Below are 27454 nucleotides of genomic sequence, written 5' to 3'. Positions count from 1 at the left end.
AAATGCAAAAATATATATAGTATATAAAAGCTACTTAGACACCTCTAAAAGCAATAGAAATCATTGTCATGTGGGCGTCGTCGACCTCACCAAGATGGCGTCGCGCTCCGCCACCGTCGGCCAGGCTTCTAAAATGGGCTTGTCTCCTCTAGTGACATAACTCATTGGGGGCGATCATTAAAGTGCAGCCAACTTTCTTTTGCACAACATTCAGAGGGCACTTTGGTACGGACGCGCTATGAAATGGGTTGCCAGATTTGGCTCTTTTTAATTTTTTTCGCCACTTCGGGGCCCTGGTGGTGGCGGGGGCCCTACGCGGCTGCGTGTTTCGCGTATAGGGAGGGCCGGCCATGCCTGAATGTGACGTTAAAATAATGTTTTCTTGAATGAAAGCGAGAAAAAAAAGAGACTTTCTGTTCCACTTTTTATTTTTCATGGTTCGTTGATGCATTGAGATTCCAAAGGGTCACAGAACCCCGTCAAAAGAAACATCCTACACAGCTTTGAACAGAACCCGTGTGTTCACATTGAGGCTAACTATGATTCATAACCCTTTTTGTTAACATTAAGGTCTTTTTTTTGCCTAAAGTTTATTCTCATTTACAAAACAAACAAAAATCAAAGACAACATACAGCATTGTTCATTTACACATCTAGTTGTAGCTTTTTTTGAATATGATTCCACGGTTTCTATACTTACAAACAATCAACTAGAGTTTCTACGGCACAGTACAGTGACAAAGTTGTTATTTTTTTATTTTTTTTATTTTTTCTTTTGACGTCGATGCAGTTTCATTTCAGGATCAGGGTGTCATCAGAGTTGCACGCAAATGTTGGCTGTGGAGTCATGGTGAACTGACAACGGAACAAAACGAGCTCCAGCCGCCAGCGTTCTCAAAAAAGACAAATATGACGACACTTATTGCTTTTCTTGCAAGAAACCCTGTAACATAAGCAGATATGCATTTAAAGAGATCATTCTGAATCCAAACTGTCTTTTTTTTAATAGGGGAATGATGGACAATATACACCAACTAACATGTACAATTCTTCATATTTATGAATCCAGTGTGTCTTCATTGTGTGCTTTTAGGGGGGGGATCTGATGATTAGAGACTTAATGGCGTCTGCAGCCATAAGGATTTCTGGTTATAACTACCGGTAACCCTTGTGCTATCCTAGGCACGTTAACGTTGGAAGTGGGGTCATCTAGACCCACTAGACAGTGCTCTGAACCTTTTTTCTTCAATGATTTGTAATCTTCACTGGTGTCCATTGATTACATGAAATCATTCCACCTTTATCCACCTTTGTCATGGTAGGGAGAACACGTCACTGCAAGGATCGGGTCATCTGGACCCATAGGATAGCACAAGGGTTATGTTGAGAAATTCAATGTTTTCCCAAAGATTTAGGCAAAAACTGACATTTATGATGAAAATATCCTGTAAATGGAAGCTTATTAGATATATTATAGCTATTTTATTTACAGATATTTATACCTATAATAGAGTTAATGGAGCCACGAGTTAAATCAGGACTTATAAAATATTTGGCAACCAGTGAAGAGTGGTGGGTCTCATGGCACACAAACAAAAAGGGCACAAAGAAAAGGGCATCTCATAACAGTTGTGGGTGCTGTGCTTTTTTGTTTGGCGCCTCTTCGAGGTCTTCCACAGCTGTGCATGTTCTAGGATGTGCAGTTAGTGCAATGTTTATCGTGCCAACTGGAATCTAAATATGGCTGCTATCCTACAAAAATGGCAGTTTGGACGAAAAGGCTTTCTTTTCTCAAAGAAATCGAATCATTTCCTGACTGAAGGAATGTGGCTGTGACTCTGACCCTGTGCTAGTTATTACCTGTGAGGAACATATCACCATCAGCCCTCAGCGGATACTTTTATTTTTGAGAGTGAAAATTGGTGGTGAACAAAAAAATAAAATACCCTCCATTATATGCTCCTATCCTCCTCCTCAAGCCTATAGAATAACCCTGAACAATATCTAAAGCAGATGGGATGTCGCTGATCAGCAATAACAGCTTCCAGAAGGTACCAGGTCCATAGCAACCATAGACATTTTTTTCTAATGTCTGGGGATGATGAACATGCGAGGGGAATTTGCGCGTCAACGTGAAAATATTTTTCTGGTTTTCCTTAGCAACTGACGGTTTTGCATGCCACGCCCTATAATATCAAAGGTCAAGTGGATGTGTTCACCTTGGGACAGGCTTGAATCCTATGTGGTTTTGATTTGTTTTAGGTATGAGAAAGTCATCAAACATGGAACATAAAGCTATTTCAGGTCAACGTTTTATGGAATTTGAGGTTCACGTATGGTAAAAATGAAACAATTTGGTTAAAGGAATTTAAATGCGACACAAAAGTGTGGAAGTTTCAGAAATGCAGCTTGGCTATAGAATGTGGCCAACAAGCAGGACTATGTTTGACTTTTCTGCTTTTTTGGTTGCGTATTTGACACAGGTAACCCTGTAGTGATGGTTTTTCATACGGAAATGTTTCATCTGCTGTATTGAAAGTCTGTGTTCCACCATTATATTTGTACTTATACGTATATACCGGTAATAAAGGGGTTTTATCCAGGGTTATGAGTCTATTTCAGGCTATATAGATAGACAGATGCCACATTGGAATGGGAAAAAATATCCAGTTTGCTCTCTTATATTTAATCTCTTAAAAAAATGAAAGTCTTCATATTGCACTAAGAAGCTCGGACACTAAACATTCAGTTCACACTAGTTTTTCAGGGTATTTCACACAACTTTTCCACGCACAGACAAAATAAAAACAGCTAAATTGATGCATTTTCGCTTCACTCGTTTGTCTTTGTCGGTTCTGTGTTCTTCCTTAATGGAGGCAAAAAACAGCAGAACTTTCATTAAAAGTCTAGTGTGTGGCAATGGAATATACAAGCCTCAAATGATTTTTATGCTTCCAGTTTTCAGGGTATGTACAGGACACATGCATAACACCCTCACAAACATACAAAAGACACACACGCCCACTGCAGAGTCTTTGAGGATACGAAAAAAGGCATTTCACACAACAGGAACACACGGTGTGGCTAGAATGATGAGCGGCTGTGACGATAAAAACACTTCCATCCAATTGTTCACGGCTTTGTGCTTTACATGGACACACACACACACACAAACGCACACCCGGACAACAGCTTGTTGAGCTTCGTCTCACTGCTTCTCAGATGCATACGACAACACACCGAAGCAAACCTGGAAGTTTCTATAGTCTAGAAAATGGCAGTTAATCTGAAAACACCAACACAAGACGTCAGGAGAAAGAATGACGATGGGAGAGTCCAGGTTTTAACCTCACAAAGTCAAAAATGCTTCAAATCGAGGCAGAAATTGTTGCATTTTTGAGTCTAAAGATGGCAGACGTGGTGAAGGTCTCAAAGACGGGTGAAAGTTGCTCAGAAATGGAGGTGGAGTACAGAGAACTCTGCAAACATGGCTAGTGGTCATTTGGATGAGTCTTTTTGCATGGCTCTCTATCAAGAGCCTCCACTGCACTGACCCCCACCCCTCATCGTTACAATGAGAAGGACAACATCTACTGCTGGCAATGATGTCAAGAATCTGGAATTCACCAGATTTGGGTTGAAATTTACCTTAATATTGAGTGTGTTTCTGCAGACTTTGGGGATTTTAGAGGCCAGGATTTTTCATTCAGTGTGGCAAAAGCTCTTCTGCCCCACCCTCCCCCACCCCTGCAAAGCTGTTGGTGTCACACTATTGCAGCACCTGACCCCGCGTCTCTGGTAGTTTGAGGGCCAGAAAACTGCCCACTGCCAGCGCCCCCGAGGCGAACAGGATGGGCACGGCTTTGGTGATGCCAACAAACGAGGTGAAGATGCTGATGCCCAGAACGGCCGCCAGTTTGCAGAGAGCGTTGAGGAAGCCGAAGGCTGTGGTTCTGCAGAAGAAAGACCAGAAGGAAAAGTCAGTTCTGTAAATCCCTGTCAGCAGCATCAAAGGAACTACAGAGTTGATTGAAAGTTTCCAAAAGGCAGCAGATTACAGATGAGACAATCTCGTAGTACATCCCAAAAAATTAGGCTTTATTTCCATCATTTACATACTTTCTAAATAACAGAATAATGGCATGTGCTAAACTTTGGGCATCCTGCAGAGTTAGTACCTTGTGCTGCCACACTTTTGGTAGCCAGCCGAAAGTCCTTTACTTTTTGTTTGAGGTATCGTCACCCATTCTTCTTTCAAAGGTTTTCCAGTTCTTTGAGACACTTTTTGGATGTCTGCTCTTTTCAGGTCTGTCCAGAGATCCTAAATGATGTTGAGGGAAGGCGATTGGCAAGGCCACGGCAAAACCTTTGAGTTTCTGTCTCTTAATTTGCACCAGCATGGATTTTGAGGTGCGTTTAGGATCATTCTCTACTTGTAAAAGCCATCTGCTGTTCAACTTCAGCTTATTTTTATTTTTTTTACAGATGGCATCAAGTTAGAGTCCAAAATTTGCTGAAACTTGGTTGAATCCATTCATCTTTCTACTCGTGAAATGTTTTCTGCGCTGCGGGCTGCAATACCCCTACCATGACTGATCCACCCCCGTGCTTAACAGTTGGACAGAGGGTCTTTTCATTAAACTTTCTTCTCCAAACATACCTTTGCTCATTCTGGCCCCAGTAGTCAAATTCTCCTATAGGTCAGGGCTACCTGAACCTGGATCAGAATCTTCCATCCTGCCTGCTTTACGCTGATTTCCTGAGTCAGGTGTCTACTCATTCATATAGACTGAACACATCTGACCCAGGTAACTTGCACCAAGAAGTGCAGAGATCCGGAAAACTGGCAGGTCTGTGGATCTGTAGGACCAAAATTAGGGAGGCCTACTGTAGCTCAACCGCACCGGTGTATTATTTACCCATCTGGTATAAAAGTTCTGATCATGATTCATTTGGCTTTCATTTTCCTTTCCTGAAATAACCCTCTGCATTTTCCCAGACTTGGGACAGGCACATGTAGAACTGAACTGTGCCTGTTGTGACTGGATTATCAAATCCATCAACCACACAGTTACCTGGAACATAATCACCTCTACATGGGGGCGACAGTGGCTCAGGTGGTTGAGCGGGTCGTCCAATGATTGAAGGGTTGGCGGTTCGATCCCCGCTCCCACCAGCCAAAATGTCGTTGTGTCCTTGGGCAAGACACTTCACCCTCCTTGCCTCCAGTGTGGCCACCACTGGTGTGTGAATGCACATGAATGATCCCGGTGATGGTCAGAGGGGCCGTAGGCGCGAAATGGCAGCCACGCCTCTGTCAGTCTGCCCCAGGGCAGCTGTGGCTACAACCGTAGCTTACCATCACTTAGTATGAATGAGGAGTGAATGAATAATGGACACAATGTAAGCGCTTTGGGTGTCTTGAAAAGCGCAGAGAAATCCAATCCATTATTATTATTACATTGGTTGTAATCCTGTGGGATCTTTTGTCTATCAGACATAACAGGTGTTTGATCAAGCAAAACTAAATGATCAGCAAATTCCATTGGTTTCTATTAGACCCGTTACCATAGCAACCACCTTCAAAAGGCAGATAAATAATTTTCTGTTTTGAATTGGAGGACCGTTTTTTATCTTTAATTAGGAGATTAATTTTTTTCGACAATGTTTTCTTTCAACCATCATTTTTATGGAAAATATAGACCTCAAAAATAACCACCAGGTGGCAGCATTTCTCCCCAAATCAAAATAGGATGCTGCAAAAAGGGCACATTTAGCTGCTTTGAGGTTTTTCATGAAACTTCAGACGTTTTTATCTTCAGTTATCGATTCCAAAGTGAAAAGGAAATGTAAAAAAAAAACAGGCTTTGCAGAATTGAATTATAGAAGGAAAAGCTGCAGCAATGATTTCAGCCCACAATGTCATCCATCGCCTCAAGCAGCCAATCACACTTGGGCCGCCCCGGTGACATCATTTTACACGTGAATCAGCAAGTTTAAGGGAGTGTGGGCTCACGGCCTGATTTACCCACCTCTTGTCAGACGGGTAGAGCTCTACGGTGAGCACGTCCAGAGCGTTCCAGGAGGCGATGCTGATGCCACCGAACAGGCAGAGTAGAGCGATCATGGCGGACTCGCTGTTGCCAAAAGACAGGAAGAAACAGCTGATGCAAGAGATGACGCTGGAGCCGGCTGCAGACAAACAGGGTGACGAAAAAAACCACCATGTTGTCACCCTGAGACAATGATTTTGAACACACAAAAACGTAAAACTGACTGAAAGCTAAATATTTCTCCCCATCCCAAAGAGGCTGCGTCCTACCTAACATCCTCAAGCGTCCAATCTTGTCCATGAGCAGCGCAGACACGATGTTACCCGGCAACACCGCCAAGGTGCCCAGGAAACTGACAAAGTAAACCATGTAGGCGTTGTTTTCATCACTGACGTCGCTGAGCAGGCAGCCCTCTTTGTTGTGCAGGAAGGTGCTGTTGATCAGTCTACTGTTGATCAACCTGTACTTAAAAAGATCTGGAGGGGTCATCGGGGAGGGGGGAAGGGATCAGAGGAGAAAAGGAGAATGCAATGATGAGTAAACTGCCGTCAAGAGGATACAAATAATAAGATTTATCTGCGCTTTCCAGACGCTCAAAGCGCTTAAAGTGAGTCCATTATTCATTCACTCCTCATTCATGCTTGGGGATGACAGAGGCGTGGCTGTCGGTTCACGCCGACGGCCCCTCTGACCATCACCGGGACAATCATGCACATTCACACACCAGTGGAGCCACACTGGAGGCAGCGAAGGAGAAGCGTCTTGCCCAGGGACACAACTGGGGGAGCGGGTATCGAACCGCCGACCCCTTCGATCATTGGACGACCTGCTTAACCTCCTGATGGAGAGGAGCAATCCGTGTCAGACAAGAAACTCACAAGAATACGATGAGTTTGTTGTATTAAACTTATATTCACTTCACAAAGATAAAATGCTGCAGATATTTTCAAAAAGAAAAAAGGCTTCCAGTTTTCCAATATCATGTATTTTATCTGCAGGGAATTCATGTTTCAAGTTCTATGGATCTTCTCTTTGTCACATATATCTATTTTTTCTTACAGGCAATAAAACTGGAGTAATTTGTGAGAGACTTGTGGTGTGCCCTAGGGATCGATCCTGGGACCCCTTCTGTTCAACCTCTACATGCTGCCACTAGGGCAGTTAATACGCAGTAATAACATATCTTATCACAACTATGCAGATGATACTCAGATCTATGTGTCACTGACAACAGGTGAATATGGGCCGGTGGATTCACTCAGCCACTGCCTCCAACAGATCAGTGCATGGATGCAGAACAACTTTCTCCAGCTAAACTCAGACAAGACTGAAGTTATTATTTTTGGCCCACAGAAACAAAGAGAAAGTGTCAGCGGCTACCTTCACTCTCTGTCTCTTAAACCCTCAAATCAAGTCAGAAATCTAGGGGTAATCATGGACTCTGACCTGAACTTTAACAGCCATATCAAGTCAGTAACATCAGCGGCATTTTACCACCTGAAAAACATTGCCAAAATCAAAAACATAGTGTCAAAGCCAGACCTGGAGATACTTATTCATGCATTTGTCTCCTGCAGGTTAGACTACTGTAACGGCCTCCTCACCGGCCTCTCAAAAACAAGCTGTAAAACAGCTTCAGTACATCCAGAATGCTGCTGCTCGTGTCCTGACCAGAACCAGGAAGTATGATCACATTACTCCTGTGCTCAGGTCTCTGCACTGGCTCCCTGTACCTCAAAGAATAGACTTCAAAGCAGCTCTGCTTGTGTCCAAGTCTCTCCATGGCCGAGCACCAAAGTACATCTCTGACATGTTAGTGCCACATAAACCATCTCGTACTCTGAGGACCTCAGGGGCCGGCCTCCTGTTGATTCCCAGAGTCAGAACTAAACAAGGGGAATCAGCGTTTCAATATTCTGCAGCTAAAATCTGGAACAGCCTCCCTGAAGGCGTAAGACAGGCCTCTTCTGTGTTCATGTTCAAATCTAGACTTAAAACATTTCTGTTTAGCCGTGTATATGACTGAAAGGTCCTATCTGCACTTTTCTTTCCTTTCCTTCCTTTATTTTTAAATAAATTTTCAAATTTTTTCTTTTTTTTTAAAGTAAATTTTACGTTGATTATTTCTGATGTATTATGATTTTAATGCATTTTTCTGTTTTGTGAAGCACCTTGAATTACTTTGTGTACGAATTGTGCTATACAAATAAACTTGCCTTGCCTTGCCTAAAAATTGGAGTAATTCATGTATTTTCCTCTGCTGGAGAACTCATATCTTTTACGATATTTTATTATCCATTCATAAAGTAACTGATATTGTAGTAGCTGAAGGCCATCAGTGTCAACCAGCAGCGTCTGTGTTTGAAGGCCAGAGACACTCCACTGCAGAAAGAGGAGAGTTTATTTGTGTACACACAGAACCTGCAGCTTTTGCAGTAGGAGTGCCAATATTTCTCTAGTCGGGTGTTTGAGGCGGGGGCGCGAGTGTTTTTCAGAGCACCGGCAGCATAATCTGTCAATGTGACATGTTCAAAAACAAGCAGACTTTATTCAAGCCACCCTGTGTTTCACTTCCATCTTACTGCTGCAGTGTAAAAAACCGGACCTGTTCTCTGCCGACGGCTCTGAGAGCTGAACCAAAAGCCCAAATAATCTGCTTCTAATTGTTCTGCTAAGAAGGAAATCCTGCAGGAGCTGATACCTGATGGTAAAGAACGCTACACAGTCTGCCTCATAAATCTAAAAAAAAAACAAAAAAAACACTTTAATCTAAAATATTTAACCAAGTAAGGACCAGATTTCTATAAAACCTAATTATCCAGAAGAAGGATGGAAGTCATTTGACCACAGGACCGTCCTAAAGAAGTGAAGTTTTAAAATACACAGGCACCACTTTTGACAATTCAGTTCTACGGTGGCCCCTAAAGTACAAATCACATCAACAAATCACTCCATGCAAAAACATATTAAAGATCACAGTGACAATTAAAAAAGCAAAACAACATTATTACATTTTAGAAATCTTAACGAAATTCCAGAAACAGAAAAAAAAAAACATGTTGGAAAACAATTTATAGAAATCAAAATGAAATGTGAAAAAATGACATCAATGAGTAACTTGAAAATGTAGGACATCCCTGATGGGATGATGACGTTTGAGTTTTGAAGAAGAGGGAAAGCAGAAGGATGTTTGTCTGAACTGTGGTAACGAGTCAATTGATCAATAACTAAACTTTTGCAGTGGGCTTGGCCAAATAACTTCTGGTTGAAAAGCTGACCAAACGTCCAATCAGTGACATCCCATCGTGGTTTCTTTTTTTTTTTTTTTTAACTTGTCCTGTCCAACAGCTGGGCAGACAGATGAGAGCTTAAGGCCTCTTGTGTTGGACATATTTTACTTTTACAACAAGGGTCATGAATCTTCTGACAAACCAGAGGTATGTCTGAATAAACCCCTTTTGGAATCGAGGCCAAACTTTATTCATTCTGATCGCTTTTGAAAAACTTTTGTGTTGGACCTGACAGAAAAGGAGAGGAGGGGAGAAGAGAGAGGGATGTTAAAGAGGGGGGGATAGGAGGGTGATCAAAGGAGGGGGGGGGGGGGGGGGTAAAACCATGAAGCGGCATAAAGCAACAAGCTTCTTGGTGTTTATCATTACGGTAAGGTTCAGATGTAATACAAATCTCAAAGGAGCGGGGCCTGTCCACACACACACTCAAATGTTATATAGATTTCATGTAATCCATGGACACCAGTGATGATCACAAATCATTGAAGAAAAAAGGTTCAGCGCACTGTCTAGTGGGTCTAGATGACCCAACTCCCAATGTTAAAGTGCCTAGGAAAGCACAAGGGTTAACTGAGTAAAAAGAGTTTCAAATGTCTAATGTAGTGTCAGAGCAGTTGCTACTCATTGGGAAATTTAGCCTTAAAATAAATAAATGCATACATATATTTATTTAAAAAATGGATAGTGCATCAATGTTGTCACGTTTATTTTGTAAAAGAAGAAAACAGATAAAGGTGCGCCAAAGTCATAACGATAAAATGCGCCATGTTTGGCTATTTTCGCATTTTTAATTCAAGTAAATCAGCGGCGGCATTTAACAAAGAGTGTATTTTGTTTTGAAAGTAGCTTCTATGTTCTGCTGTCAAAATTACCACAAATAAAGTGGTTATACCGCGAATAGAAACATTTAAAATAGTTATGAGTAGATTACTGTGAATATTACAAAGCACAGTGGTTAGCGCTTTTGCCTCGCAGCAAGAAGGCCACCGGTTCAAGTCCCGGCTGGGGGACCTGAACCGGAACACCAATGGGGGACCTTTCTGTGTGGAGTTTGCATGTTCTCCTTGTGAACATACTTTATAGCTTAATTGGTTACTCTGACTTGTCCATAGGTGTGCCGGCAACCTGTCCAACCCCGTGATCCTGGGGGGAAAAACAGTTAGAAGATGAATGAAAAAAGATCTAAATGAATGGCCTCAAAATCCTAGTATTTTCCTGGGATTTAGCGTCTCTTGCTGGGTTTTAGTCAGTCCATGTTCCCCAGCTCATCCATGGGCTTCACTGTTTTGATGGTGGTCTCCTCAAAGGGCCCAAATGGTTATTTTAGTTCTAAAAGTTGCAACCCTAAAGTCCAGCTGTTATATAGAAGAGAACCCAGAGAATCCTTTTGTCAGAGTAACCCAACATCTACATATGCTTAGACTCGGGATGGTTCCGCCCAACTAAATCAGAAAAGACGTGTAAAAGTGAGTGCATGTTGTTGGGGAGATGATGGTGATCTATGTGAGGCAGCGGCTTGAATAAGCTGCCTGAAAACCGAAGAATGAAGATGCAGACAAAAGGAGTCATTTACTCTGACAAATGCTGAAACAAATATAGAAGCAAAACAATATATATAAAATATAACATATATAATATGTTATATTTATATAATATATATAATATAACAAATATAAAAGGAGTAAAAATTATACACATAAAGCTAAAATGTCTCCATTTAATTTTATTTTACTTAATCTTAAACAAATGCAGCCAAGTTGTTCTGATTTTGTCTCTTTACCTGATGCAAGTCTTTCATTTGCCACCTTTTATTTCAAGCTAACAGTGTGTTGTTGTGTGTGTTTTACACACCAGTGTTGTAGAAAAGGGTGGCGATGAACGTGCAGTTCTTGAAGAAGGTGTTGCTGGAGGTGATATCCTCGAAGTAACACTCCTCGAACAGCGAATCCTCAAACACCATGGACCTCATCTTCAGGTTCATGAACCTGCAGGCAGACAAACGAGAACCGTGTCTCTGTCCGCTCAAAGCCGTCTCGCTCACGAGTTCCTCGCAGAAGCCGCTCCCACTCACTTGTCGTTGAAGTACTGCCCCTGACGGTGGACCTGGTTCTCCAGGGTGAAGTTGAAGGTCATGTGTTCGACTTTCTCCTTCACAAAGACCTTGGTGCGGGAGGCGTACTCTTGCTTCTGCAGGTACTTGATCATGTCAGGGAACCACACCGTCAGACCGTAGTAGCTGAAAGAGGGACAATGAGTCAGTCCTGACATGAATAACAGAGGGTGGCTTAAGAAATCCAACAGCAGCAAAGCAGAGAGTGTTTAAAGAAGAAAACAATTTTACTAGTTCACTCCAGTTTATGCAATATCAGTTTACAGAAAAAAAGAAAACTTCATTCGTAGTCTTATTATTCATAAACATTTTTTTCAGAAGTTAAGCCCATTGAGTGAGTGTGACATTATCTCCAATCAAATGAAGTCAATTCAGTCGCAGCGTTGTTGGACAGACGTCGTCAGTAATCAGTGAATGGTCAAAGTTGGTCTAGGTCAAGGTATCTATAGCAACCACTTTCACCAATCAGGAGTGTGCTTGTTGGAAGGCCACACCAATAACACTTGAAAGTGGGTCAGACAAAGTCTGTCTGACGTTTTGATCGTTGGCATCTGATTGGTCAGTTTGTAACTTAAATCTTGAAAAAAAAAAAGAGGAATTACAGAACATGTAAAAACAAAACAGGTATCAGAGCAAGAATGGTTATTCTGACAAACAGAATGACTGAGTAACAGCAGTTTATCTCACTAAAGAAGGCTTCTTGGAGCCACTTCCTGTTTGGAATGCAAGTGGGAGGAGTCGCTCAGTCCAGTTCTCATATTCAGTCAATGGATAAGCCATGACCATCACCTCAACGCAAAATATAACCGCAGAAAAAATAAACAGTTTAAAGTGTTCTACTCTATTTCAACTCAAAGGTAAATTTCTCATAAACGTCCGTTGCTCTGCAGAAAATATGTCCTAGAAAATGACATAGGGTTTTAATTTTGCCTAAAAGCAGCATAATTATAATTAACCACTGGGAATGATGTGAAAATAGACCAAAGAATGTTTGGAGGGGGGCGTTAAAAAACCTTTATTGAGGCATTTTCTCAAATACTTTTTTGTGTTTTCTGATATATATATATATATATACTGTATGTCATATATATATATATATATACTGTATGTCATATATATATATATATATATATATATATATATATATATATACTGTATGTCATATATATATATATATATATATATATATATATATATATATATATATATATATATATATATATATATATATATATATAATATAAAATAAATTTACAAAAACCCTCTCCCCCTCCGCGGGTGGTTTCTCCTCCAAGCTCGGGTCCTCTACCAGAGGCCTGGGAGCTTGAGGGTCCTGCAGTATCTTAGCTGTTCCTAGCACTGCGCTTTTCTGGACTGAGAGGTCTGAGGGCTTTCCAGGTATCTGTTGTAGCCACTCCTCCAGCTTGGGGGTTACTGCCCCGAGTGCTCCAATTACCACAGGCACCACTGTCACCTTCACTTTCCAGGCTTTCTCCAGTTCTTCTCTGAGTCCCTGGTATTTCTCCAGTTTCTCATGTTCCTTCTTCCTGATGTTCCCATCGCTTGGCACTGCCACATCCACCACAACGGCTTTCCTCTGTTCTTTATCCACCACTACAATGTCTGGTTGGTTCTTCAGTACCATCCTATCAGTCTGGATCTGGAAGTCCCACAGGATCTTTGCCCTCTCATTCTCTACCACCTTCGGAGGTGTTTCTCATTTTGACCTTGGGGTTTCCAGTCCATATTCTGCACACATGTTCCTGTATATTATTCCAGCCACTTGATTGTGGCTCTCCATGTATGCTTTACCTGCCAGCATCTTACACCCTGCAGTCATGTGCTGGATTGTTTCAGGCGCCTCTTTGCACAGTCTACACCTTGGGTCTTGTCTGGTGTGGTAGATCTACACCTTGAGTCTTGTCTGGTGTGGTAGATCTGAGCCTCTATGGCTCTGGTGCTCAGGGCTTGTTCCTGAGCTGCCAGGATGAGTGCTTCAGTGCCGTCCTGTAGGTCAGCCCTTTCTCACTTCAGTTATGGTCCGGTGGTACATCCCATGCAGGGGTTTGTCCTCCCATGAGGATCTGTCCTCCAGCACTGTGTCCTCTGCTCTCCATTGTCTGAGACATTCACTGAGCACACTGTCAGTTGGGGCCTTGAGCTTGATGTACATATGCATATATATATATATTTATAAATATATATATATATTAATTCAAATTAAAAAGCAATATTAAAAGTAATCTCAATTGATATATGGCGGATTGATAATACTGGGCATCAGGTGAGTATGTAGTTCTACATCTGCCTGCTTGTTTTGTGTAAAAATGTCTGGACCATTGCTGCGTTCTCCTACCTGAAGGACATGGAGAACCAAACGGCCATCATCATGTAGGTGGTGCGGCGATATTCCGGGTTGAAAATGGTCAGGAAATTATTCCACACCTAGGAAAACACAGAAAACCCGGAGGCACGGCAGGAAGAAAACACAGTGGGATCAAAAGCAAACAGACTTCTGTGGCTTTGTTCTTCAGCTGAAAGAGGAAAAACACTTTCCTCCAAGAGAGAAGTAAACACAGCAGCAGGCAAACATAACAAAAAGACTCCATCCACCGGGACGCAAAGACAGAGAGCTGCAGAGAAGTACCTGAATCAAGCAAAGCTGGTTACCTGGTGGAACAGAGTGGTGAGCTTTATCCTCCACTTGGCGTGCCAGGCGGCGCCATCGCCCATGTTCACCAGCTCATCCATGGGCTTCACGGTTTTGATGGTGGTCACCTGAAAGGGCAGAAGCAGAAAGCTCAGCGCTCATTTCCTACTGAAGGACTGGTTTCATTTTCAAAGTTTTTAGTTTAAAGTCAAAATGTTGATTTGCACAGATGTGGTGTTTCCATGGCAGCCATGAGCCGTGTCTTCATCTTTAGGAACATTTTCTCGGTCATTTTAGCAGCTAGATTTGTACATTTATATTTGTATCTGTGAACTCATTCTTTACATTTACTCATCTTTATATGTACTGTCTTTTATTCTGCACATTTCATTTTAATTAACTGTCCTGCAAAGCTGTTGCATCTCCGTAAAGCACTTTCAACTGATTCTATGTCTGAAAGCCAAAAAAGAAAAAATGCTTTTGCTTCAAAAACATCTAAATTCATTGTGATTACAGATGGAGCTTGAGGCTGATTTGCATTTGTTGTCTTCGTTTCAAATCCAATTGTGTGAGCTGTCAGAGCCCAGGGAGATAAAATCTTTTTTGAATCACACAAACTCAACTGAAAACAGTCTCTAATGGGTTTAAAATGAAGATTTTATGTGATTTTTGAGAGAAAATGTATGCAGACAGATTAAAACCTCCGGTAACGTAAGGGGCAGGTTCTTCCACCCACAACTGTGAACTGCTGCAGACGTTTCCAAACACTTTAGAAACTCTTTAAGCATAGTTGCAAATGGATCACTTATGGTCGAAATTCAGAGAAAACTGTTCAGAGTAAAAAATCTTTCATCATTTTACTGCGAAGAGCAGCTGATTTTATTTTCGTTTTCTGACAGTCTGAATTTGCTTTTTGCACTTTTATGGTATCAACTCTGATATTTTTTTTCCTTATTTTAGACAAAGAAGATCCATATAATTTGCTTTTCAACGAAAATGTTCTGACTTACAGAGAAGACCCTTTCTGGGCATCCTTTAGCTCTCATGTTGGTGTCATGGACCTGCTTCAGAATCATCCATGCCTCATCATGCTTCCCATTCTGAAGAGGACGAGAAAAGGAAAAAAACCCAGAGGATCAGCATCAATACAAACGTGCATTTTTACTCAGAATCCCCCTGGAAAATAAGCCCTTCTTCTGTGGCTTTTATTGTGAAAGTGCGGTGACAGCTTCCTGTCTACGGGCTGTTTTTGCATTCGGTCCATGTTAATGAAAAATCTGCAGGTGCGAGTGCGCTGCCAGCTGTAAGGCTGACCTCCAGGTAGAAGCGAGGGCTCTCGGGCATGGTGGAGAGGGCAGAAATGGCCGCCACGGAGGGGAAGGCGCACACCAACACAAAGACGCGCCAGCTGTGGAACTGATAGGCCGAGCCCATCTGGAAACTCCAGCCTGAATTCGGAGGGGAGATGTTCGTTAGCAATCTGTGATGAGATCAGACTGAGTGGCCCGGCTGTGAGGTTTTTCCTAACCGTAGTGAGGGATGATGGCCCACGCCATGGCTGAGGCGTAGATGCCACCAATCATCCAGAACATGCAGAGCCAGCTCAGATGTTCTCCTCGCTTCTCCTGGGCCAGGAACTCAGAGTAATAGGAGAACACAATCGGGATGGAGCCGCCGATTCTGTGGAGTTACAGAGCAATTAATTTAGAGAATGACGAGAAAAAGAGAAAAACAGATTTAGGACAATTCAAATAAAGCTATATATTCTCTTTTTGTCATTCAACGTTAAAATGCCTCAAGAACAGTTTTTAAAACACTAAAAACACAATTTTCATCAGAGTTGGTCTTTACATAAATAGTGATTAATTACATAAGGAATAATGAACAGCTGACAATGTAAAGTTCAACTTCTGATCAATTTATCATTGGTTAAAGTGGAAATTAAATGCAAAAACAGTCTAAATTGTTTATATTTGTGAATAAAGTCAAGTAAAGGAATTTCAGTTCAGTTTATTTTAATAAATAATCCCTTTCACTGCCAATTATTTTATCAGTGATGAACAGATTTGATCTCCACACTGAACTAGCGAACGGAGACAGTGGGGAGGAAAATTCCCACTGAAGGGAACATTAGGAAGACGTCTTTCTGGTGGTTGATTATTCCCGTGAGAGGGAGCTACAAAACATTTGAAAGATCTGAGACAAAAGATTAGCCCGGGTTAACGTGTCGCCAATGGAAGATGGAAGCCTTAGAGGGTCAAAAGTCAAAGAAAATGTGGAGATTTTTCCTTTCAGAGCTGAAATGAGCACATTAAAACCTCTGCAATAATGTGTTTTAACCCTTTTAAATAAAAACCAATAATAATATAAATAGATTAATGTTTTATGTTAGAAATGGCATGAACTGCATGCAGTTTGTTCAAAAGTTGGTGTACTATTAGGTACTTTTGGATAAAGGATTGTGAAATGGTCTGTATGCTGGAGTACCTGCACGACAGAGATTTTACATTATTTGTTTTTAATGCTGCTGCACATTAACCATTGTTTGTTGGAGGTGACAAGATTTCACAGATGTTTGAGTGGCTGGTTTCTCCGGCCGGGACTTTCATGAAAATGTTCAAATATAATACTAACAATAATAAATACCTCTCTGGATATTTCCCATCTACTTCTACTTTATTCTTGATCATTTATTTATCATCCAGTTCTCCATGCCTTTGTTTGGTGCAGTGCGATTCATGTATTGTCCCTCTTTCCCTCTCCCCTCCTGGGGAGTGGGAGTGCTTCCAGATTCCAGTTGGCTCATCCGTGCTCCTGTACCTGATCGTGTACCTCGTCTCTGGCTTGCCTCTACTACTGCTTCTACACCTGGCTGTGGATCCTGTCTCTGGCTCGTCTCGCGCCCCCAGCTGTCCCCCAACTTCATCTGGATGAATATTATTTGCTGGACTTTAAATATGTAGTTGTAGGGTTAGATAAGCTAATTATTATCTAAGTGTTCGGGTAAATCATCTGTACGTCCTGGGGGAGGATCCCTCCTTCATGTGGACACTCCTGAGGTTTCTTTGTTTTTTTCCGGATTCCGTTTTTTTTAGGAAGTGTTTCTTATCGCGAAGGGGGGTCCAAGGGCAGGGATGCCAGTTTAGTTTAGTCTGTTTAGATAAACTTTTAGTATTATCCTATTGAATTCTATGCATTTAGGATTCTTTGTTATTGTATGTTTACCTTACAATTAACGGCACAAAGCCCACTGAGACGACTGTTATTGTGAATTTGGGCTATATAAATAAAATTGCATTTCATCAAAGCTTTAAAGATGTGCCTAGATAGGTAGAGTAAAACTTCAGAAAAGAAGAGCATTTCTAGAATAGGATCTGATGTGGAGCGTCGCTTTGACAGATCTGTTGAGGGGTGCATTTCTGCTCCACTTGAATTCTGAAAGGGCATTGATTTCTTCTCCCAGCTGGGGTGGTGGCATCCGTGCATCTGCAGGTCGTGACTGACTTAGGCTCTAGTTGCTGTGCAGGATGACTCATCTGTCTCCTTACCCCACACCAGAGGCCAGCCGGCAGAAGAGGAAGGAGCTGTAGCCCTGGACGAAAGACGAGAAGAAGGCGAACACGCTGTTTATGGAGAGCGAGATCAGGAGGGTCTGCCGTCGGCCGATGCGGTCAGCCAGGCCGCCCCAAACAAAGGCGCCGACCATCATCCCGAGGTACACGATCAGACCTGCAGAAGAGGACAGGACGGAAGTAACCAATGAGGAAGAGGGGAAAAATAAGCTTTCCTTTTATATCTTCATAAACAAGTAAATGAGGCAAAAAATTGAAATATTTTTAATAAAGCACAGAAAAATACCCTTCTTGTATTTGAGCTGCATACTGATGTAAAAAGAGTGAAAAGAGTCTGGTCTTTGGAAACGAGCCTTGTCCACATTATTTCTGAGCTCTTGCATATCGATGCAGTCACTCTGAATAAATGAAACGGAGCCTCAATCTGAGCGGTCCGAGCGTGTATCTTTTTTCTTTTTACGAGCTGAAGCAGGTGATTTACAATGTTTTCTGTAGCACATTTCATTTTTAATACGCTGAAAGTTGTCAGAGCTGCTCCCAGATTACACGGTAGTCTTATTTACACTGACTTTACTTCCCTTTTTAATGACCCTGGACTAAATACACAAGGCGGTTTCCAAGCCTGTCATTATCACAAAGCACAGAAGAGAGCCATCGTTTTCTGCACGAATTACATCACAATATATGGGTTTTCGTTTGCTCCCAATGGCAAATATGAGTCAGCTATTGATAGTGACACAAAAACCTAAAAAGGATATTTTTTAACAACAAATCTGAAATTCATGCAAAACCTGAGGAAGTACTGAATTAAGATTCAAAATATAGCCCTTTATCTTGAGATAAAAAGACATTTTCTGGGTCTGACAACAAATGTGACTTTCCCAGGATCCTCTGCATTTTGAAAAGGTGTCACAGTAAAGAAAAAGGAAAGTTTTGCAAAAGCAGCGTAAATGACAGGGTCTGAAATGAAAACCAGAGTTTTTTCCACTCTGGCCAAGCAGATTCAGCTGCGAGTGACGTCAAAGCTCCACGCCACAACGGCGATGATGAGCAGAGTCAGTAACCATCGCCGCATTGCAGCCGTAACGAGGTGGACGGACTGACAGCTAACAGACAACCTCCAGAACCAGGACGGGTCCATGCAGAGCGCCAGTGCAGCAGAGTTGACCCGTCAATGCATCATTATCTCTGCTGCTGTCATTCAGCTGGCCCTCTGTGTGGTCTGAATGCATTAGCAGCTGCAGTTTCTCCAAAGGATCATTGATGACCCATTTATCACAAATTGGAAGTCTAAATGACGCTCAAAGATGAAACCTAACAGAATATTTTAAAAAATAAAAAACAAACAAATAAGGAGAAATGAAACATGTTTGTGGATTCAAATGCAAGTCTGATTTTAAGAGCTTCTACAATGACTTCTAGATTGTCCTCAATCTGAGCTTCACTCAATGATTTCAAATGATGACCTTGTGAAAAAAAAGTTTAAAGATTCTTTTGTACTAAAAAAGAAAAAAAAATACATTTGCAAAAAGGAATGAACGTAATTCCAGTGGATTCTGAAGTGGAGGAAAGCAGCCTTGAGCTGACATAACATTTACAGCAGTGAAGAGTTTACAGAATCAACATAAATCAGCTGATAGTGTCGATGCTGCACAATTAAGAAAAAGTGTTGGTGCAAAGTCGGTGTGCAAAGCTGCTTTTTTCTGCATCAGAATCCTCTGGAATTACATGAAATGTGAAAACGATTGAAGAATTACGGTAATTAAAAGAGCATGTTTTATGTAGGTGTTGTCAGCAACTTCTCCGGCGTTAAAGGATCTATACCAAAGACGTCGCCAATGACACAATATAGACCACGTCCTTCGTACTACCATAACTCTTCCGCCGTTTATGCAATTTTCATAATTGCTACGTATTCTGATGCAGTGAAGAGCAGCTTTGCGCTCAAGTTGGAGCAGAAGATGGTGGTTTATGTGAAATGTGTCAACACTTTACTACCAGAGTTAAAGGGTCAATACTGAAGATGTTGCCTGCGCCACAACGTCCAGCGCATTTCGGACTACTGGCATGTCAGCGCAAAGCTGCTTTTCTCAGTTTCAGAATGCGCTGGAATTATAAAACCTGCACAAATGGTCAAAGACTTCCAGTAGTTCAAATAACGCCAACACTGGCACTAAAGCTGCAGAGTTAAGGGGTTCAGTGTGTCACAATTGCCCCAGTGTAAAGACAGGAAGAGCTCCACACCAGCTCAGTGTCAAAGCAGAGATGAAGGTCAGACACTCCGTTCCTTCTGGTTGGCTTTCGACGAAGCTGAACGATGAGGTGAGAATAGGTTGTAATAAAGGAAAGGAAGCAGCTGATACCTCACAACAGGAAGTGGGGGGAGGGGTGGGCAGAGAGGAGAAAATAAAAGAGAGTAAGAGGAAAGCAGGGAGGATGAGGAGGAGAGTGGCACTGTGACAAAACTCCCCAAGGCTTCAGGGCTGTTGATGCACGTTGAACATGAGTGAATGTGTGTGTGTGTGTGTGTGTGTGTGTGTGTGTGTAGGAGGATGGAGGGGGGGGGTTGTCTCTATAAATAGCTGGTTTTCCCTTTTCTGCCGTTTTGAATGGGATTGGATAGTTTCCTATGGCTGCGGGAGAGCAGAGACTCTCCCTGCCAGGATCGTGCAGCAGCTGAAGCTGAAAAATGAATGCAGCGAGCGCTGGGATGTGAACGCCGTTTTATACAAACTAAAACCCCCAACACGGGGAAAATGCTTATTCGGTTTCCTCCAAGTTAGTTAGCTAGGCGGGATTGTTTGCAGCTCTAGTTATCGTCTCACATCAGCCAGGTGTTGCTTTAGCCTTTTTAAAGACAACAGAAATATCAGTGTGCATGAAGACGAAACAGGTCAGCCGTAAAGTCCTCTGTGAAGATGGGAATGCTGGGAAATCTCTTCTAAATCACTTTCTAACCTCACGTCTGGGCTTAAGCATCTAGGATTTCCTTAAAAACTGCCATTCTAGACTCTCCGCCTAATAAAATTTGCATTTTGAGGATCTTAATGAGCTCAGGAGCCGTAATAATGGAAGAGGCTGTAATTGCTTCCGCCTCCAAACTCGCCTCTTTGGGACGGTCTAAACGCCTTCAGCTGCTGGGGGGGTTAATATTCTGCGAGCCCTCACAGCTCCCACATGCTCAGACTGTCTCCACCGTCGTGTCGATGCTGCTGTTTTCACAGACAAATGCAGACGGACATGGATGTCTGAGGAACCAGGAGGACAGAGGGAATCATGGGAGGAGGCTCTGTGGCATGACTCACGCCTGTTGCGTAACAGAACAGGGGAGATGGAGGCTGGTCTGACCTCCCTTTACCAACTCCCCACCCCCATCCAGCAAACATAGGCCACTACATGTTCATCATTACAGACAGAAATAAATCTGTTTCTGTAAGAATTTGTTCAAGAGCCCACAAGGATAATTTAGACATTTTTGCAAAATGTCTTGCAAAAATTTTTTTTGCAAAAAATGTCATAGAAATCATTTCATAAATAAAGTCACTGAGGTGTTTCAGCCAAGTTGGGGTTACAAAAGCATTTTCTACTCATGATGTAAACAGTGGAGAACTTGAATGAAAAACGAACCCACTAGGTCCAAGAACCCAACAAGAACCTATCCAGGAGGTCATCAAATAAGCACTAAAGTAAGAGAGACTTCTGGACAAAAATGAATCCATGGAGAGTTAGAACATAAAGAAAGACTTCTGGACTAATGTTCTGATGAAACACAAAAGGAAAATTCTGGAAGAAGCGAGTCTCAAAACATTTAGACTGAAAAGTCAGACATGGTGGTGGTGATGTCATGGTGTGGGGGGACCAAAATGGATGGAACCATTGGTTCTGTTCAATTCCAGAAAGTCCTGAAAGATAATTCCCCTTAAGAGTTCCTGAGACTAAGTCTGAGAGCACTTTAGTTCTGCAGCAGAACACTGATCCAAACTCAGGAGCAGGTTCACCGCTGATTAGATTGGTCGTTGACCGCTTGGTCAAAGTTTGAAAGATTACAATTTCATGACCTTGAATCAGAGGATGGACAAACCAGGCCTATCCCTGCCTTTAATAGTCATTCTGAAAAATTATCTATCAAACCATTTTTCTTTTCACTGTGGACAGTTCACCTAGCCGTTGTAGTGCCACACAATCATGCACGAGAAGAACATGCAAAGCCCACACAGAAGGAACCTGGCTGGGTTTGAACCGCAGGGCCTTCTTGCTGTGAGGCAAGAGTGCTACCCACTACCAATCCAGGCCACCCTGAAAAGTCCTCCGGTGTGTTTCAATTTAAACATATCACAAAAAAGAGGGAAACTTGCCAGTAACAGTCAGCTATAGAGACATGAAAGCAGCTTTTGCTGTCCACAGTGACCCAACCAGCCAGCAGAATTAAGAGTCAGGCAGGTTTGAAAATGCTTTGCTCCCATTGGAAAAAAGAAAAAAAAATCATTATTTATTCAGGTTAAAAGTTAAAGTCCCATTTGGCGGTTTAACCTCCCAATCCAACCCTTTAATGCTGAATGTCCTGCAGGGCGGCATTGGGTCCCAGTTTTAGTCCTTGGTATGCGCCAGGCTGGATTTAAACTCACGTCCTTCCACTTTCAGGGTGAACACTCTTCCACAAGGCCACTGTCAGTTATCACCTTTTCATTATTGAAGCTCATTATGTATGTTCTTCAGAATATAAGACCTTTAGTTCTGGTTGAGGCTGTGAAGCTGATGACAGGATGATGATAATGATGTGGACATCAGCCCTCAGGAGGAGAACCTGATCACAGTTTGTGTTCCTTTAAGTACACAGTCAACACAAACCTTCATGTCTCGTGTGTGCGGTTCTGCTCATTCAGAGCTGGGGAGGAGCATTTCCCTTCACACGAACTCTGTCTAGAAAAACACCAGTGAACTGGAGCAGCATACGTCATGTTTTGAGCAACTGGAATGTGGATTTTAGATTCTGCTCCTTCTACAGCTTCTCAGCTTGAACCTGAACAGCTCTGCACACAGCGAGCCTGTCAGGAAGCAATTATTGGAGAAAAGTCCCACAGGTAGCTGCTAAGATAAGACATTTAAATGTAGAGCAGTGATGCGAAGCACCAAAACAGAAACAATGAGGCTTAGTAAAGAATGCTTGGAAAAACCTAGACAGCTTACCCAGCATGCCCTTGTTTGGCTCCGATAGACACATGTCCTTCTCTGCACTTGGCAACACGAAGCCGACCACAAAGATCTCCACGCCGTCTGCCATCAGCGCCAGTCCCAGGACAAAGTAGAGGGTCCACTGGAACTTCCCGTGGCCGCATTCCTGCAGGATGCTCTCGTACTGCTGAGCCAGCTCCTCCTGGTCTTTCCTCCTCTCGCCTTCATAGGCGGACAGATCTCTGAACTGCTGCGCCTGGGCGGCCACCACGCCGTCCATGCTGCCAGCTTTTACAGAGTCAGCCCTCGGGATGCCCTGGTACTCGCCCTCGTAGATCTCATCATCCTCATCGTGTCCTTCAGTGGAATCGCTGTGGCCTTCATCATCGTTGGCCCGGCTGTCGTTCCGGTGGTATCCACTATCGCCGCCTGGCACACCACCGTAGTCATCATCGTCATCTTCCTCCTCGAATCGCTTGTAGGAGCGCCTGGTGTACTCGTCGGCCATCTTGTCCACGCCACGTCCCACCTTTTTGCCGACCTGCTTCTTAGCAACTTTGGCAATGTCCTTGGCGCCTCGGATGAAGTCCGAGCGGCCGTCCCTGTAGCGCCCGTCATCGTCCATCTTGGATGTGGCAAGGTGGTGAGTTGATGCTGACAACAGGAGGTATCAGGAGCGGCCCAAGCTCATGAGTGTGTGCAAAGGTTTTCTGTTGCCCAAACTGAAGTCAGCCCCACGGACAGCTCCCTTCTCCAGCGGAACTTCAGATCCTGCAGAGCAGCACAGATGGAGAGTGTGTTAGCATGGTCACTAAGGACTGAAAACAATATGGAAGACGCGTTGATTTCATCAACTGCAGTAAGACACACAGTTCTGTCACAGCTATCGACACTCCGGTGCAGCACACAGCTAGCATGCAATGAGACAAGATATGCAGGTAATATCCAGAGCTGCAACCCAGAAGGTTAGAGACGCATCCCAGTGATTGACTGGGTGAGAGCTGGACTGAAGCTCAGCTTTGAATTATGAAGTGTTTCAGAAAAGCTCTTGGTTCGTAGTTTGATGATTTCGTGACACAATCAGTAGCAGTTTTTCAGGGTTTCATTTAGTCAGTGTTCTGTTCAGAACCTCCAGACTCTGGAATCTCGTTCAGTCCAGGATAGTCTGGTGGACAGGTGATTGGGAGAGGATTTCTGGTGAATTTGAGCCCTGATTGGGTTGTGCACGAGAGCAGTATAAGAGAACTGGAGCAAGTGAGTGTGACAACTCACTCGCTTAACTCAATTGCTTCCAGTCAATTCAGTTAATATTATTTTTGCGATATGGCCGCCGCCACGTTGGAGCCAGAAATCATCAGTAAGCAGTGATGGGCCGAATCGGTCTGAGTCTACATTTCTATGGCAACCACTCTCACCAATCAAGTGTGAGCTTGCTGGATGGCCACACCCCTACCACTTGAAAGTGGGCTATACGAAAACTGTTAATGAAACATATTGATCATCTGATGTTAAGGCACCAGACTGGTTAGTTTATAACTGGCGCAACTTGAACTACAGAGAAAAATATGAGAGTAAAAAAAGAGGATAATTAAGAATATGTTTAAAAAAAAAAAATCAGATCCAGAATGTTTATTCTGACCAATAGAATGACTAACAGCTGTTTATTTCTCTATAGAAGTAAGTCTATGGGATTTTGGCTTCTAGAGCCAGTGTGTACTTCATGTTTGTATTGCCATGGTCCAGTTTCTCATATACAATTGATGTTTGTGTAACACTGCTGAACTGATACCCACTTTTTAAGGCAAATCCCAGTTCATTAGTTTGGTTCACACCAACAACAAACACAAAAACACAGATCACCCATCAGAGGAGACAACCAGGCCTAAAGCATCTTTAGACCCATTCAGAGGTCCAGTGAAGCACGATTCTGAATCCATCAAAAAATTCAAAAAGGAAAATCTAAATTCTCTAATCATGGATCGTCTTTCATTACAAATAGAACGGTTCATAAACATTTTTTGGCAGTTTTACCTCATGTGGTCAGCTTAACACACCGCACAAAGAGGTGAAGCAAAAGGCTGCAGTACTCTGTGGTACTTTATCTGGGTTGTTTCTGCAGCCATCTCACCTGACCGCCTGACAGTCTCAGTAAAGCAGGAGCTAGTCGGGTAGCAGCTAAAAAAAGAATTGGGTCGCATGATGTCAAAAGGGTCCCAAAGAAAGCAGAAAATCAGCATCAGAACAAACATGTATTTCATTTAGGGTCACATTTCTAAAAACACAAACTGTTAAAAAAAAAAAACTTTACATGACTGCACATATGCAGAATACAATGTTCTAATCTATATGAATTGAAAATATGGTTAGAGGTTGTCATATAAACCCAAGCTTCATTAATGCTGTTTGTAAAGACATTGATCCGTTCCCATCAATCAATGAGTGTCATTAATTATCAGGCACAGTGCTCGTGCAGCACTGAACTGAACCAGGCAGCCCCAAACAAACCTCTCCGTTGCGCTCCTGCTCATTAAAAGGCATTTATCTGATTACAGCTGGAGCTGATGAAAGCGGATAAGATCAAGCAGGAGGGAGGGAGTCTTTGAAAGCATCTTAGAGTCTCGAGGGTGACGAACAGACACAGACTATCAACATCTCACAGCCTAGAGGTCTGCTGGGACCTTTCTGCAAAAACAGGGCTGCTGGAAGACAGCTGAAACCCAAGAAGGCAGCAAAGAATTTCATTAGCGAGTCCCTTAGATCCGCTTCTGGTTGGTCTGAACGTGAAGGTTGCAATCTTTGTGGTAATCGAGGACAGAATCAAAACTTCAGCTTCAAATCCATCACATGTCAGCAGCCGGATGCGATGTTTTGTTGAGTGCAGACTCTGGATATTTGGTGCCATTAGATGGGAATTTTTAAAAATATGAAGGAGCTATTAATGTTACAAATCCTTCTGACAATACTGTACTGGATCTTCTCTCAAAATGTTTGCATTGAATGAAAAAAGTCCCAGTGTGTTCTGGCTGAGCGTGTTCTGGATCCTTCCCCCATTTATGAGTCAAAGGCACAAATCCATCGCTGCAGCTGTGAAAAATGAAGAATAACGATTTTCTCTTCGGTTGGTGGAGTGACTGATCGGCCAACATATATTGAGCTGTCCTGGTTTGTCTGCTTTCAGCGCTTTTTCCCAGCTGAAGCTCCTCATTGCCTCATTTAAACAAGGAGATGTGAAAACTAGTTCCATCAAGGACATTTTAATAACACAAAGTCCTAAAATGCTACGTCTTTGTCGGCTTCCAGTCCTTTGTTTTGGGAGGGGTTTGAAAAAAACCTGAAAAAAGGTATTCCTCTAAACAATTCTGGCATCTGTAATGAAGTGTGAATTGATCATGGAGTTGAGGGATCACAAACTAATTTAGGTTGGCGGTGGATGAAAGATTGAATTATGTCAAGATTTTTTCATTTTTCTCTCTCTCTCTCTCTCCTGAGCAAAGACAACGCCGGAGGAAACGGAGAGCTCAACCTGGCGTGCAACCTCACACGCATGTGCAGCATGTGAGGCCAGCAGACAGCGGGAACAGAAACGGCATTAAAACCGACAGAAGAACTTCCTTTTCTGAAACCAAATCCCGGCAACTGTCAAATCTATCCTAATCTTCCAGTTTTTACTCCATTATGACCGCCATGTGAGCACTTTCATCTCAGGAACTCACTGGTCCACAGTCTTGTCATTTCTGTTTGGCCTTCATTTAAGAAGAAATATTCAAACAGGTCTAGCCCCTACCATAATCAGACCTCCACTGGTCATATCAGCTTCTACAGAGCAAATTTCAGCCCTGACTGTCACGAAGGGGGTGAGTTGGAGAATGACCCAAACGCAGAGATGAGGAGGCAGGAGGATCCAAGACAAACACAGTCTTTAACCCTTGTGCCATCTTGGATGACCCCCCCCTTGCATTGACGTGTTCTCCCTACCATGACAAAGGTGGACAAAGGTGGAAAGATTTCATGTAATCCATGGACACCAGTGAAGATCACAAATCATTGAAGAAAAAAGGTTCAGAGCACTGTCTTGTAGGGTCAAGATGACCCAACTCCCAATGGTAAAGTGCCTAGGATAGCACAAGGGTTAATTATCAAAAACCAAAGCTGAGCAGGAAAATCAAACTACCGAACCAGAACTCCAGGTACAACCGTGGAATCAGAGTGTATGGACCAGCACAGGAGGAAGGCAAAGACAGGACTTCAATACACACAGAACAGACAAGACACAGGTGAGAACAATCAGGACAGATTGGGGCCAGGAAGTAAAACTAGAACTAACACAAATACAGGAACCCTTCAAAATAAAACAGGAAACAGAAACTCAAAACAAAAGTAGAAACAGAACAAAAACAGAAACAAAGGCAAAGAAACCCAGATTGTGACACTGACGTCTGATCTTCTTTACATCCTCTACCTGCTTTCCTTTCAACATCCCCTTCCTTCTTTCCATCTCAGTTTTATGGTAGGGTGGGCTCTCTGTACCTTCGCCCCCGACTATAAACCATCCCCCCAGCTTTCTCTCAAACCTCCACAGCACTTTGTGTAACGCCATGTATGAAAAG

At 42.7% G+C, this 27454-nt stretch overlaps 1 protein-coding gene across 2 annotated transcripts in view; it reads right to left on the bottom strand.

Moving 5' to 3' along the window:
* Positions 1-410: 410 nt before the first annotated feature.
* Positions 411-27454, bottom strand: part of sv2a (synaptic vesicle glycoprotein 2A) — a 35443-nt gene continuing 8399 nt past the window's right edge. For both annotated transcript variants that reach the window (XM_078932613.1, XM_023964183.2), the window contains 12 exons: positions 22863-23618; positions 17652-17832; positions 15632-15783; positions 15418-15551; positions 15114-15203; positions 14124-14231; positions 13810-13898; positions 11415-11579; positions 11195-11328; positions 6323-6529; positions 6033-6192; positions 411-3953 (listed from right to left, as the gene is read on the bottom strand). In XM_078932613.1, coding sequence (XP_078788739.1) covers positions 3770-3953; positions 6033-6192; positions 6323-6529; positions 11195-11328; positions 11415-11579; positions 13810-13898; positions 14124-14231; positions 15114-15203; positions 15418-15551; positions 15632-15783; positions 17652-17832; positions 22863-23472 — 2214 coding nt within the window. In that variant the 5' untranslated portion in view covers positions 23473-23618 and the 3' untranslated portion in view covers positions 411-3769. The remainder of the gene's footprint in view (positions 3954-6032; positions 6193-6322; positions 6530-11194; positions 11329-11414; positions 11580-13809; positions 13899-14123; positions 14232-15113; positions 15204-15417; positions 15552-15631; positions 15784-17651; positions 17833-22862; positions 23619-27454) is intronic.

The sequence above is a fragment of the Oryzias latipes genome, chromosome 16 (assembly GCF_053564925.1).
Source record: "Oryzias latipes strain Hd-rR chromosome 16, Olatipes_Hd-rR_3.1".
In the NCBI taxonomy this organism is placed as follows: domain Eukaryota; kingdom Metazoa; phylum Chordata; class Actinopteri; order Beloniformes; family Adrianichthyidae; genus Oryzias; species Oryzias latipes.
The sequence above is the reverse complement of the archived record's forward strand: the minus strand, read 5'-3'. Positions and strand labels throughout refer to the sequence as shown.